The sequence below is a fragment of the Polypterus senegalus genome, chromosome 16, assembly GCF_016835505.1.
Source record: "Polypterus senegalus isolate Bchr_013 chromosome 16, ASM1683550v1, whole genome shotgun sequence".
Lineage (NCBI taxonomy): Eukaryota > Metazoa > Chordata > Cladistia > Polypteriformes > Polypteridae > Polypterus > Polypterus senegalus.
The window spans coordinates 97,254,198-97,269,611 of NC_053169.1; the positions used below are offsets into that span (position 1 = coordinate 97,254,198).

At 44.5% G+C, this 15,414-nt stretch overlaps 1 protein-coding gene across 1 annotated transcript in view; it reads right to left on the bottom strand.

The window, feature by feature from the left end:
* fndc1 (fibronectin type III domain containing 1) overlaps positions 1-15,414 on the bottom strand; it is a 129,571-nt gene that overhangs the window by 43,987 nt on the left and 70,170 nt on the right. The window contains 4 exon segments of the mRNA XM_039737866.1: positions 2,772-3,173; positions 4,041-4,064; positions 4,067-4,151; positions 6,462-6,577. Coding sequence (XP_039593800.1) covers positions 2,772-3,173; positions 4,041-4,064; positions 4,067-4,151; positions 6,462-6,577 — 627 coding nt within the window.

Sequence of the window (15,414 nt, forward strand, 5' to 3'; positions counted from 1 at the left end):
ACGAAACAGGAGAGAAATATATATAAGAGATGTGTAATAACCTTACACTACCTCACTTCACTTTTCACGTAAATGACGAGTGAAAAATCTATATATATAATTCACTAAGGCAAGACGACCATGGAAAGCACGCCGGAAGGGGTGTGGATTCACTAAGCCGACAAGTGAGACACCTATGGCGCACGCAGGAAGGAGCCACGCCCACCAACTCCAAGACCATTAGATACGACGACAACTCGCAGAGCCACGCCCACCAACTCGGACGCGACGACACAGAAAAACCATCATTTATATTCGTCTGTCGTAGAGGCAACATGCAGCTCCGACCCACGCTGACTGTTCATAGAGGCATGTTTGTCGCGGAGGTGAATCGCCATATGCGGCGTGTAAAACTGTTTGCGAGGGGTATCCCATGGGATCCTTAAACCATTCCTTTACAACTGAGGTTAGAACACAATGAAGTAAGCAGTCTTTAAAAAACGAGTTTTCGGTTACGACGCACGACCGCGTGACCATAGCAAACTGTTTTACACGCTACATACAGCAATTCGCATCCGCGACAAACATGTGTCTTCCTAGATACTCCTGCACTTTGTACACACCGCCCTCCCACCGTGGTCGGGTGTCTTGGAGGATTATATATAGAAAGGCAGCCAAAACCGCACAGAGCAATGAAAAGTCTACGTGAGTCACAGGTGCATCTGGACTGTACAAAGACGAAAGCGACTCAGGTAGGGAGTTGGGGGCGGGCACATAAGCGGGCAGCGCGTACTGAGCGAGCGCCGTTCAACCCCGTCCTTCGCTTTGGAAGGCGCTCCTCCGGTTTTCAGTCACGGACAATTGTATGTTGGTTCGTAGCGTGCATTGTTGCAATGTTACTTTTCTTGGTGGTTTATTAAATTACGAATTTTTCAAATGTTTATTTTTTCCTCTGTGCTTAAAAATCATTTAAAAAGCGGCCTGATTATGCGGCTTGGCTAGTGTGCAATATTTTAACTGTGCAATACCTACAAAATATTGTATTTTTTTGTGTAGATATTACCACCTTTCTGTATAGTGCTAGTATAATCTATATTATTTATTATATTCTTTTATCCATCCGTTATACAACCCGCGATATCCTAACACAGGGTCACGGGGGTCTGCCGGAGCCAATCCCAGCCAACACAGGGCGCAAGGCAGGAAACAAACCCTGGGCAGGATGCCAGCCCACCGCAGCATATTGTTTGACTGTTTTTACATTTTTTGTAATGTCTTACTATGACTCGGACAGAACTCTGCACAAGAATTCCAATGTGCTTTGACTGTTGGTTTTATGAGCAAATGGCACCTTGAAATGTAACCCCATTACACCAACTTATATTGCTGAAGTAATATCCAAATGAAATCAATCTACCTGACGCCTAGACCCTGCCCCTATGTTACTGATTAAGGCTTGCACTATCAAACTTTCTGCCCCCATTTCTCACTTTATCAACTGTAGTTTCCGTGCCCGTGTTGCTCCAGTGATTTAAAAACTGCTGCTGTAATCCCTGTTTTTTTTTTTTTTTAAAAAACCTGGCTCAGATTCCCTTACAGCTCAAATTTTATCGCCCAATTTCTAATCTTCCATTTATGGCTAAGATCTTAGAAAAGGTTATTGCTGCTCAACTCGATGATTATTTAAACTTGCATAACCTGCTTGAGCCTTTTCAGTCGGAATTCAGAGCCCTACATAGCACTGAAACTGCTTTACTTAACTCTTTCAGGGCTGAAGATGGTAATCAACTGTAAACTGAGACAAACAACCGACAACCGTTATGTTTTAGTTGGACTCTCGTTCCTAGAAGGATGGTTAGCTTCGTTGGTCTGACTGAGATTTCCGAGCAGTAAGGCACAGACAAGAGTAAAAATGGCACTGACATAATGGCGAGAGATCAAAGCGAATACGTAAAGCAAAATACCCCATGGATGACGTTTTGCCTATTGTTATCTCTCAACTGGGACTATGACTTGCCGGACTCTGATTTTGATACAAGTGATCGAAAATGAATGTGAGGTTCCAGCTTCAGCTGATTGGTCCCCAGTTAATTCATGGTGCTGAACGGGCTCATGTAGCTGATATGCCTACAGCCATGTTCACCAGGGAGGAGTGCCACTTAACAATGATAAGAGGTAGAAGCCAGATTGCAATGCACTGCGACCCTGACGGGAAGACAGCCTGGCAGCAACCCTGCTACTCATTCTTGGCAAAGTGGCAGCCGCAGCATGCCGCAGCAGACATTTTATATTGATTTCTTCGTGAAACCACTGCTTTTCAGAAACTATGTTTTTTGGAAAGAATATTCAGTACAGTGGGTAGTGCTGCTACTTCGCAGTAAGGAGACCTGGGTTCGCTTCCCAATCGCAGCCAACACAGGGCACAAGGTAGGAACAAATCTCGGGCCGGGTGCCAACACACCACAGGGCACACACAAACACACCCACTATCGCCAATGCACCTAACCTGCATGTCTTTGGACAGACACGGGGAGAACATGCAAACTTCACGCAGGGAGGACCCGGGAAGCAATCCCAGGTGTCCTTACTACTGCTACCACCGTGCCGCCCGCTACATAAATACAACTTATCATTATTATTATTATTTTTCATGAACCCTTCTGAGACCGCCGGAGTCGGACCCTGACAAACAGCCCACTGCTGGAGGTCTAAAGTCACTTTGACTCGTCCATCTCATGCTATTGAGATGATAATCTGTTACAAAATATTGTTAGCCCATACAAATGACTTACCTTCTGGGTGGCAATCAAATGTGTTATCCCAAGTTACGATAGCAAATCCGTCTTCATCAAGTCGAGGATACGTGCCGGTGGGGCAAGGCGGTATTGTGGGCTCAGTGGTGGTATCCTCTGTGGTTATTTCCACTGTGGTGGGCACCATGGTTGGCTCTGGAGTAGTAGTTGTTGTAGTCATGGTAGTTGTAGTGGTAGTTGTGGTGGTGGTGGTGGTTGTAGATGTGGTTGGTGGCACTGTGGTCGTGGTCCTCTTCGGCCAAATGCGATCGATGTCTCTCAATGGCTTGCCTCCTACCGCAAGCACAGGCTTCCCCTTGGGACTCACCACAGGTCGGCTATCCCGTCCATGTCCAAATAATGGGAGTCCATCAGAGCTGATCAAAGGAGTTCCTTCATGATCTTATATTAAATAGAAAAATAGGTCGGTTAGCATGGCGATGCTAGGGGCTTTCTTGCAACACAATGTTATTTTATCCACTAGACGGTAGCAGAATACTGTCTAATACTGTGAAACAGATCTTTAGATGTCACCCCAAGGCTGATGAGGGAATAACCGTATTTACATAGAATTGCCAAAAAAAAAATAGGTTGTTTAGCATGGAGATGCTAGGGGCTCTACATCACAGAATCAGATTGTGACAAGGTAACACGCTGTGTCCAGCTTTCATACCTACAAGATTAACCAGAGCTCAGTAAACATATGGATGTTACCTGAAGGACATGCTGCTAATGCATTGCAATGGGCTTCCAAACCAGACTGAGGTCTAACAGAGTGACCCCTGGCTGCCATCAACTCTACTTTGAGCTCCTCACGAATGTCTGCCCCCCTCACCTTATCTGTAAGGCTGAGCCCAGACACCCTCATTTCCGCTTCTTGCATCCGTGATAGCGTTTTTCATTCACCACCCAAAGCTCGCTGCCATAGGTGACGGCATGACCAGGGCAAGCACCTGGGCCTTGATCCATTGGGGCAGTATGAACGGGCAACATGAGGATGCCCACTGCCTGCAATCATAAGGGTCCAGTGCATTTTGATCTGAAGGGAAAAACCTTGGTGGGCTGATCCACAGATGCTCAAGTGGACCTTGGGGACTGATTCAAAATGGAGATGTTACGAGTGACACTTATGTTTGACGACATTTGTCACTGAGCCAAATGTTTTCTTTCCTATCTTTTTAACAAACTCGTCTTGCACCGATATAAATTTAAAATATTTCCTTTATGATGTGTTGCAGATGAACTGTAACATTAAAAAATACTACCCACCGATAATTGTGCGTCCGTCTCCCCAAGCTGCACTCTAAGGGGTCTGCCTTGTGAGTCTTGAAGAACTCTGCCCTCGTGGTTCATTAAAACTCCGTGGTCCAAATCTACTATCTGTCAAAAACACAAGAAAAGAAGTTTATTCTGTAATGTGTGTATTTATTGCACCATTTACAATATGTGTGCAGTATATAAGCGTATTTATATGTTAAAATATGTATAAAATGTAGCAGAGCTATGTAAAAAGGTACTACATATCCCAGCAGCCTTAGCGGTATAATGCTATTGGACAGTTTCAGAGGGCACAAAGGCTGCTTGGAAGAAGATCAAACCTTAAAAAGGGAACCGGAAAGGCGCCAAGGGATCGCGATTGTCCGCCTGTGTGTTCATACGTTGTTCACATATTTGGATTACTCATTGTTTATCTTGGATTATTGTTCTGGTCTGGATTTACAGTCTGTCTCGTGCTTGCGTGTTCATGTGAGTTTGTTCGGATTGGACACATCTTCATCAGAGGGATGAAACACCCAAACACCTGATCCCACACTACATCTGGAAACTGGTAGGACAAACTTTACATTGCCTACTGTTCACAAAATGTTTCACTCGCCCATCCATCGTCAACTGTCCCCACTACATTGGACTGGTTCGGACATTGTCTATTGTTCGTTGTGTTGGTCTTTGGATTTATTATCTCCATCGGGAGAAATGTGGAAGGTTTTACACATTCTATTTCCTTCATTTGATTAATATATTTCATTATTATGTATCGATTCATTGGGCCATTAACTGTGTTTACTGTGAGTAAGTGAGTGTGCGCGCGCCGGATTGAGGCTGGGTCTGTTCCCAACATAAAATAAATAAATCACCGTCTTTCTGACAGTGTGAATCTTAGCGTCACTGTGATCGCTACAAGTTTATATACATACCAGTAGTTTAGTAATAAAGGCTTCATTTCTGTCCTGAGCAGTTTGCCCCCCAACGTCGACCTGATGGCTTTGGCCTAACCAGGCCAAAATGGGGAAACTGGCTTTAAAAGTTCAAAATGCTCTTTAACCTCCTTAGTGTTTCTCCAGAAAAACGAGCCAAAATTGTTATTATGTGTAACGGGAACATGTAAATACTAAAATGACAAAATCAATACCGAAGAACGGCAATGTCTGGTGTCTTGATGCAGATTTAGTACACGTCCTTAATGTGACATGTTTTAAACAGTCACCAACACACCACCTGACGTTGCAATCGGGGCAGTACAAGCGTGTTTTATTTACACACTTTTCTTACAACATCTCTTCTGTTGCTTGCGGCATGAGAGGGTAGAATGTTAGCGCCCGATCCGAACGATCGACGTTCCCCCTTGTGTTATTGCAGTCTACCACAGGGCAAGGCCTGGAGACTCCCCTGACACAAATATTGACAGCTGCTCCATTGCGAACAGTGCTTGGATGGCTAGTGTCATTCTTGTCCTTCGGCTAATGACTGCAGCCATTTTTCCTTTTTGGCACTCTGAAGATTCACACATCTGAGTTCACCAGGCATATCACGGCGGTCCGGTCATACAGTGCCGTATGCATCAGTTTCATCACTTGATTCAACTAATGCTTCCCTTTCAGTTTGTTCTAAAACTGGCTTTACAGCTTCTTATTTATACCGCATTATGCTTTGGGTGAGGGCTCCACCCCACTCATGAATATTGATGAGATAACTTAGAGTGCCTAAACACATATATTCACAAATTTGTGCAACATATTGTTATTTTATCCACTAGATGGCAGCAGAATACTGTCTCCTACTGTGAAATGGATCTTTAGATGTCACCCCGAGGCTAACACAGGGATAACCTATTTACAGTACAAAGAATTTCCTGCCACAATCAGGTTAATATCAAGGAAGTTAACATCCCAAAATATCAGAAATGCCCCCAAAGATGGAAAAAACTAAGCAAGGAATCTTTAGAGATGAATATATTTATTCATCCATCCATCCATTTTCTAACCCGCTGAATCCGAATAGGGTCACGGGGGTCTGCTGGAGCAAATCCCAGCCAACACAGGAACCAATCCCGGGCAGGGTGCCAACCCACCGCAGGACACACACAAACACACCCACACACCAAGCACACACTAGGGCCAATTTAGAATTGCCAATCCACCTAACCTGCATGTCTTTGGATTGTGGGAGGAAACCGAGCGCCCGGAGGAAACCCACGCAGACACGGGGAGAACATGCAAACTCCACGCAGGGAGGACCCGGGAAGTGAACCCGGGTCTCCTAACTGCGAGGCAGCAGCGCTACCACTGAGCCACCGTGCCGCCCATATTTATTCACAAAAAAAATAAAGAATATCAAAAAGAGGTTTAACAAGAGCAGACATAAATCAGGATAACCCCCCCTTTCATGCAGAGTTTCACCCCACTTACTTACCCATTTTGATCCATCGGGCCCATTAATTAATCTTCGACCTGAAGGTTTGGCTTTGTCATCTGATGTTGAAGAAACCTTTCCATTTGTATTTGTAAGATTTGGTCTTCCATTTTTACCTGAAGGAACACACAACCGACAATGTCGTCATTTGCAACACAGTTTTGTTTCGTGATAAAAATGAAACAACCCTGCGATCAGCAGCTGGACTGGCAAGATGGTGTTAAAGGGAAAGGGCAAGAAAACTGAGGTTGAGGGAAGAAGGGGAAGTCAGTTGAGCCACCAGAGACAACTACGAAGGACGTTCAAAAAGTTTGCGCACTTATTTTTAACTCTATTCATTAAGAATTTCAAAAACAAATGACATCACTTTTCTACATAGTCGTAATCCTTTGCCATGCAATTTTGCCCGTCGTCATGCCAACTTTTTAATGCCCAATTACTACTCCTCCCGTCTGCACCGTTTCCAACGAAAATATAAAAGTGTGGAAACTTTTTGAACGTCCCTCGTATCTGCATTAGTGCCAGAGCCTACAGGTTCCACATCATCCACTCGATTGTCACTATCTCAATTCTCATTGTCATCAAATTCTCATTGTGCAACAAATCTAGTTGTTTCAAAACATCAGGAGCTCTCATACCCCTTTTGTGACAACATAACTACAGACTACAGTCTATTCATAACGTTATTTTCTGCAAGCTGTTGGCACCAAAATAAAAAAAAAAAATTGGTGTTGCGTTCCCCTCGACTTTCTTGTATTCTGAGATTGAGGAAAAGGCCATGAGAACCACTTCCTGTTGCGTATCTCAAATATCATATCTCTTTGTTTCTCATCATAACTAATTCATAAGATCGATACACAATCATTTATCTCTATTTAAAATCAAACTTAATATTAAAACGATATTTTCACACTTAGGGAGGTCGGTAAAACGGTGGTGGAATTTTTTTATGATTACATATGCATTACCTCGATTATATGCTATGTAAAGAGTTATAGCCACCTAAAAACCTAGAAAACATGCTAGTGTTATATCCTACTCTGTTCAATGCTTGGGCAGGGTCGTGGGGTCCAGCGGCTGTGGGGCATCTGTTGGCAAAGAGAGATTCCACGGATCTCGACTTTGCTGACGATGCTGTGATCTTCGCCGAGTCAATGGAGGCTCTGATCGGGGCGCTCGAGAGACTGAGTGAGGGGTCTGAGTGTCTGGGCTTGCGAATGTCCTGATAAAAACCAACATCCAGGCCTTTAATGACATCTTGGGCACGGCCATCAGCAGTGTGTCTGTCTGCGGAGAGAGTGTCGACCTCGTCATTGAGAGGTTTACTTACATCGGCAGTGACATTCATGTGACTCTTCCTATGAAGTTAGTAGACAGATTGGGAGAGCATGGAGGGTCATGAGGTCACTGGAAAGGGGTGTGTGGCACTCCTGATATCTGCAAAAGGACCAAGGTCCAAGTCTATAGAGTCCTGGTGCTTCCTGTCTTGCTATATGGTTGCGAGACATGGACACTATCTAGTGACATGAGATGAAGACTGGACTCTTTCATGTGTGTCTCTTCAGAGAATCCTTGGGAACCATTGGTTTGACCCCACTGGAAAGGGGTGTGTGGCCCTCCTGATATCTGCAAAAGGATGAAGGTCCAAGTCTTTAGAGTCCTGGTGCTTCCTGTCTTGCTATATGGTTGCAAAACATGGTCGCTATCCAGTGACCTGAGATGAACTTCGGTACTGTGTCTCTTCGGAGTGTTCTTGGGTCCCGTTGGTTTGACTTTGTGTTGCTCATGGAGTCCCAATTGAGGCACATGACCTGCATTGTGAGGGAGCGTCAGCTACGGCACTACGGCCATGTGGTGCGTTTCCCCGAGGGTGATCTGGCTCATAAGAACCTCATTGTTTGGGACCCAAATGGCTGGACCAGGCCAAGGGGTCACCCACATAACAGCAGATAGAGGGTCATTTCCGGGTGGGACTGGACCACGTGTCTGCCTGGGGGGTTGCCAACTGGGATCCCAAGTTGTTTCGTCATATAGTGGGTGTGGCAACACGCTGTACCAGTGCATGCTCCCTGGACTTGACTTAACTTGAACTTGTTATATATAATATTTGTTGCAACATATTGCTACAGGTTAAACTGGATTTCGCTACATTTAAATTTGAAGAACTTGGATGTGGCGGAAGTGAAAAGGTCGAAGTGGGTGGGTGAAGCAACAAAAAAAGAACAGAATGAGGCAATCGGAGGAACCACAAAGTGGATGAGATATCGAAGAAAGGACAAGAAATGGAGGCTGAAGTGGTGTGAGGAGAGACAAGGAATATCTGGGCGACAGAGTGATGGGAGTGGAAGTCCAGGGGAAGAGAAAGTGAGGGAGGCCAATGTGGAGGTGGATGGTGTAGAAGACCAGCCCGAATATAGACAGACACTGAGACACCCAATGTCCAAACAAGCACACTCAATTTATTTGCAGTTCTTTACAACTTAACACACAGTGCACCGACAATGATACTCAGACCTTTACTTTCCTTTTTCTTTTCTTCTACCACCTCCACCCCTCTAATGCAAGCTCTGTCTTCTTCCACCCGACTCCCTCTCCCTGAATGGAGTGAGGTGATCCCTTTTATAATGAACCCGGAAGTGCTCCAGGTGCTTCCCCATTAACCTCTAGCAGCACTTCCAGGTGTGGCAGAAGTGCTGCAGATCTTGTTTCCGGAGTTGTCCAGGATCCCAAAACGTTTTTAAGCCCCAAGCCTGTGGCCTCGATGCAACCCACAGCGGGGCTGCCCTCTTATGTCCCAGGGTATAAATCACCCTTCTACTAGTTCTCTGTTCCTGCAGGTCCCCCGGTATGGCAGGATTCCTGGCCATCCATCACAATGGATAAAGTAACAGAAGACCTGAATGAGATCTCAGATGAGGTAAGCAGTTCCACTGCCGGGCGAGAGGAGGGCGCTGTCACGAATGGTTTCCTTCCTTTGCATTTTCTATAGCTGAGAAAACACACCGAGTGAAGGCAACCAAGCCTGACAGGAGTGAGCTGCTTGGAGAAAGTTGATCAAACCCATCAATCCCAGACAGAAATGGGAAAAGAGGAAGAAGAAGATGAAGAAGAAGAAGAAGAAGAAGAAGATGAAGAAGAAGGAGGAGGAGGAGGAGGAGGAGGAGGAGGAGGAGGAGGTAGCTCAATGCCCAGACTGTCCCTTTGAGAGAACTGCCAGCCCGTAATAACATGAGGACTCTGCCTGGCCCACCCATTTTATACATCAACCCCCCTCCTTCCCCCCTCCTTCCCCTTGGCGATCAACGCTTCACTGTATTACAAGCAGCCATCATCAAGTCTCGGTAATCTTTGGCTGCCGGGGCTGAGCGATGTCTTTGATGAACGTGAGCCCCTTCTGATGTGCCTTTTTCTCAAAGTGATTGCGCACCACGTCCGACACCCACACACAAAAGTTGAAAGACATAATTCTCCTAAGGCACAGACCTCCTTTTTATTGTTGAATAAAATCATTCACAGCTCCGCTCATTTTTTTGGAGGATTTATGTGGGAGAGATAAAGAATGGAATGTGGAAAAAATGATGGCTGCGGAGTTTGAGCAGGACCTTCAGTGCCATCTGCAGAGAATTAGATAATAAGCACGGTTCTTACGCTCATTCCTAACTCTTTGTCCTTCTTATTTTTTTCACGTAGGTATGACAAATATGGTGTCTCAAAATGTTTAAAAAAAATGTATTTGGATCAGAATCAAATTTTATTTGCCTTCAGAATGCATGCCAGGAAAAACACATTTAGTCTTTGCTGCGAAGCAATTTGTCTCTGGTTACCTGCGTGTTACAACGAATTAAAAGGAGGGCTGAACATCGGCTGCCTGTGAAAAGTCTCCACTCCCTTGAAGTTTTCACATTTTATTGTTATACATCATTGGGTCGCACTGCATTTAATTGGGCTTTTTTGACTCTGATTAACAGATAAAGGCTCTTTAATGTCAAAGTCAAAGCAGATCTCTGCATAGTGGTCTAAATGAATTACAAATATAAAACACAAAATCATTGACTGCCTACGTATTTAATAAGACACACTGATCGTGCAGTCATAAAGCACAACAGTAATTGTTGTAGAGCCCAAAATCTCACTGGGCTTTAACAGGCCTTGACTCCCTATAAAGACAAAAACTCTTGTAGGGAAAATAAAAATGAAAGAAATCTTGGCAAGGGCAATTCAGAGATAGAGACCCCCTTTTACAGGTAGGTTGGGCATGCAGTGAGTGTCAAAAAAAAATGAGGTGAATACAACACACAAAACAGAACACAAGCGATCCTCTATAAAGAGCCCAATGGCCAGTCTACCCAGTTTAACTTAATCCTGATACTCTGTATGTTCAATTCATCATAACAACTATTCATGGTGGCTCTAAAATCGGTACTGACCCCTACTCTCTTTTCTGTTTCTTTTTCCGGTTTCTTTGTGGTGGTGGCCTGCGCCACCTCCACCTACTCAAAGCTTCATGATGCTCCAACAATGATGGACGGATTAAAAGGAAGAAGTCTACGTGACCATCATCATCATCAAGCCCTTCCGTGAGAACCCTAAATCCAAAGAGGACTGTTTCATTTATGTTAGGTAGAATGCCCAGAGGGGACTGGTCAGGTGGTCTCATGGTCTGGAATCCCTACAGATTTTATTTTTTCTCCAGCCGTCTGGAGTTTTTGTTTTTTCTGTCCCCCCTGGCCATTGAACCTTACTCTTATTCGATGTTAATGTTGATTTATTTTTTATAATTATGTCTTTCATTTTTCTATTCTTTAATATGTAAAGCACTTTGAGCTACTGTTTGTATGAAAATGTGCTATAGAAATAAATGTTGTTGTTGTTCTACCCTGGCCACCTGAGAAATACAAAGCAACTGTCATGGCACTGAAGTACTCGGAACCCTTCAGTATTTCCACTTTTTGTTATGGTTTAGCCTTATCTCTCTATTATAAAAGAAAATCCTGCGACAAGATGTGATCTTGAAGAGAGACAGAGACACTTTCACTTCCCGCGACACGGTCAAGGCGCATCATACTGACATCCATTGGAAGCATGTTCCTGTGAAACGATGAATTGTCAGACAAGATCACGGTCATGTAACCTCTCAGTTGTTGCCCCGCCCTACTTACAGCCATTTTCTAAACAAGATCACGGTCATCTAAAAAGCGAAGAGGAAAGAGCAGCTCTAAAATGATTGATAAGTTGAAGATGACACGACCATGACTAAGCGAAGAAGAAAGAGCAGCGCGTCGAAAAAAGACCCAAAAGTGCTGGAGACACAGTAGAACTTCATAAAGATTTTTAAAAACTTTGGCGCGATACACATGCAAAGCAAGTTCAAAAATATGACAGTACTAAAATTTGAAAGTGTCAAAAAAAAAAGACAGTACATAACGCATTCACGCTAACAAACGGAAATTTATTACTCAGTGAAATAATGGAACAGCAAACACTGATCGAATATACTGTATATGGACACAGGTGGTAAGTCAGAAGTATGTAGATATTGTAAGGCTTTAAATTTTAAGTCGGAGACTTGTAGAACGTCAAATTCGTGTTGCTACTTTATACTTTGAGAATATATATATATATATAATGCAGGTAAAATATACCTGCAGGTAATGCATGTGGTTGGTCTGCCAGTCAGCAAACATCCACCACGGTGCCTTCTCAGTTGTGAGAAGCAGATCACAGAATGTTGCATAGTTTACTGTCAAATAATGCAAAGAGTACGCGACACGTGTTTCACCCTCATTTGGGCTCATCAGGTGTACACACTCCACTGCACCCCTCGCGGGAATCGAACCTTCGGACGTCAGCGGCAGAGACGAAGTCCCTTTTTAGCCACGGCGTGTGGTTCATTTATTTGACAACCTGGAGATCGGAGTAATTACACTCATGTTTGCAGACTGGCAGACCAACCACATGCGTTACCTGAACCACCCATACAATCAGAACGGGACTCAGACTACGGATGCTATGAATGGAATTACTCCGATCTACAGGCTGTCAAATAGACGAACCACATGCCGTGGCGCAGCGTAAAGGGGCTTTGTCTCTGACGTCCGAGGTTCGATTCCCATGATGGGTGCAGTGGAGTGTGTACGCCTGATGAGCGTGATGTGTTGCATACTCTTTGCATTATTTGACAGTAAACTATGTAACATACTGTATATATATAAATATATATATTGCTGTGGTGGGCTGGCGCCCTGCCCGGGGGTTTGTTTCCTGCCTTGTGCCCTGTGTTGGCTGGGATTGGCTCCAGCAGACCCTGTAGTTAGGATATAACGGGTTGGATAATGGATGGATGGATATGTCTATTGTCACACACACATGTTTAGAGGACAACTAAAGGGCCTGAATAGATAGTAAATCCACGCGAAGTGTACTAATTCTCTCTCTCAATCCCTTGCAGACCATTCCTAGGAAATCCCGCCGGGTTCTGGGGCAGCCAACGACATCACTTCCGGATCCAGTCGTGATGACATCACTTCCTCTTCTGGCCTTTAAAGCCGCCATCTTGCTTCCAGTTAGTCAGTTCTGTTTTGGAGTCAGTTGTGTGAACATATCTGTCCTTATTAATCAGCTCTGCAGCCGGGAAAAATTATATGGGTGGCTGCCCCAAACCTTCCCAATGTCTTTTGGACGTTTTTGTGACAATATATATATATACTGTATATATATATATATAGATTGTCACACACTTGTGCGTGGGAGGCAGCTAAAGGGCCTGAATGAAAGTAATTCCATGCCACACCAAGGGGCAGCGGTGGGCACTAACTCTGTCTCTCAATTCCGCCTGGCTCCGATAACACCACTTCTAGTTCCATGCCCACTGATGACCCCATTTCTGGTTCTGGCACTACTATTGACGTCACTTCTCTGGTCTCCCTTAAAGCTGCCATCTTTGTGTCAACAAATCAGTTCAGTTATGGACTGCAACCCGTCCATGTACTGCATGTACCTTGAATCTATCTGTTTGCAGCTAGGAACAATATACGGGTGGCTGCTGCAAACCTTTTTTTTTTTGTGTGTGACTCTTCGTCGTACTTCTGACAATATATATAGATTGTCACGCATGTGCGCCAGAGGGCTACCCTGACCAGCTCAGCAGAAATAGGCAGTGCCACTCCCGGGTGAGAGAGGGTGCTGTCACTAACGGGTTCCTTTTCATTTTCTGTAGCCCAGAGAAACACACCCAGTGAGGGCCACCGAGCCTGACAGTCAGGTCAGAAGAAAGGTGTCCACATTTTGAGGGGACTGCAGAGGAGCTCGGAGCTCGGACTGAGTGATCGTCAGGGTGGTATTGTCAGGACAGTTTCTGTTATTGTTTTTACTTTTCTTTTGATTTACAGTAAGAAGTACATGGGTTTCTGGGGTGGCACCTCAGGTTTTTTGCATTGTGTTGCCTGCTTCCTGGCTGCCGGTCACACAGTACACACACACACACACACATATATATATAAAATCCAACATCTCTCTGTCTGTCTGTACTGTCTGTATGTCTGTCTGCTTTTCATGAGAGAACTACCTCATGGATTTAAATCGGGTTTTTTTCTAGAATTTGCTTGAACATTCTGGTCGATTTTACGACATCTCTCATCGTGCTAAGTATCATAGTTGACTTGCGGTATCGATTTTTTTGTGTGAATCCGAGAGAGATGTAGCAGGCTGAGAGGAAGGGGCAGGGCCCGTTTCACTCACGCTTCAGCCTCAGGCGAATCTTACATCCGCTTAGCTAGCGAACGAGACAACTACGTAACGGATTTAAATCAGGTTTTTTTCTAGAATTTGCTTGAACATTCGCGACTTCTCTCATCGTGCTGAGAATCATAGTTTGCTTGCAGGAGCGATGTATTCGCAATAAGCCGAGACAGAGGCTGTGGGCAGAGGAGAGAGGGTAGCGTGACGTCAGGAGTGGGGAGCCGGGCAGAGCCTTCCTCGCTATCCCGCTTCACTTGTACAGTACCTGCCACATGATACAAAAAGTACACGACATGTGTTTCACCCTCATACTCATCAGGTGTACGGACCTTATGGGGATCGAACCCCAGATGTCAGCACCTGAGGCAAAGCCTCTGATGTTGCTCCACGGCAGCTGGTTCACTTACTTGTCAGGGTGAAAAAGATGAGTACACCTGAGCTTGTCATGTACTCTTTGTATTATTTGGCAGGTACTCTATATCACATAGCTTTGATTGCCTTCTCGCCACTGAGAGGACATGGCGGATGTTTGCCGACTGGCCAACCAACCACAAGCATTAGTCACCTGGTAGGTGACCACCCAAATAATCAGATTGTGATTCAAGATCTTTGAAGGTCCCAGGCTGATTGCCAGTGTTAGGAGTTGGCAACGTTGGTCCCAGAGGGCCACAGTGGCTGCAGGTTATTGTTTCTTAATGAGAAGTCAACTATTGCTGATGAAGCCCTTGTTACTCAGGTGACGTATTTCTGCTTCATTTTAGTGGTCTCGCTTGTTAAGGATGCCTACCCTTAATTGCTTATTTCACTCTTAAACAGCTGCATTCACCATTTTTAATGGCTCCTTATTAGCAATAAGATGCAAATGACAATCTAACTTGTTTTTATTTACATCTGTGTGTGTTCATCATGCACTGTTTAATAAAACACTAAAGAGAAACATGTGACTGAAAATGATCCCTGTTAGGATTTAAATCATTTGGGTGATATCCTTGGAAAGGAAAAAGAATCTAACACTGCCGACTAACAAGCCATACAATTAAATAAGGTGTGAGATTGGCAAGGATTGGTTTCTAATTAAACAAACAAAAACTTGTGGCCACTGCAGCCCTCCAGGACCGACGTTGCCCACCCCTGGCCTACATTATGAATCAGAGCGACAAACAATGCAAAAAGGCGTGAGAGGCCTCAACAATGCAAATAAATCATGCCAGGACCT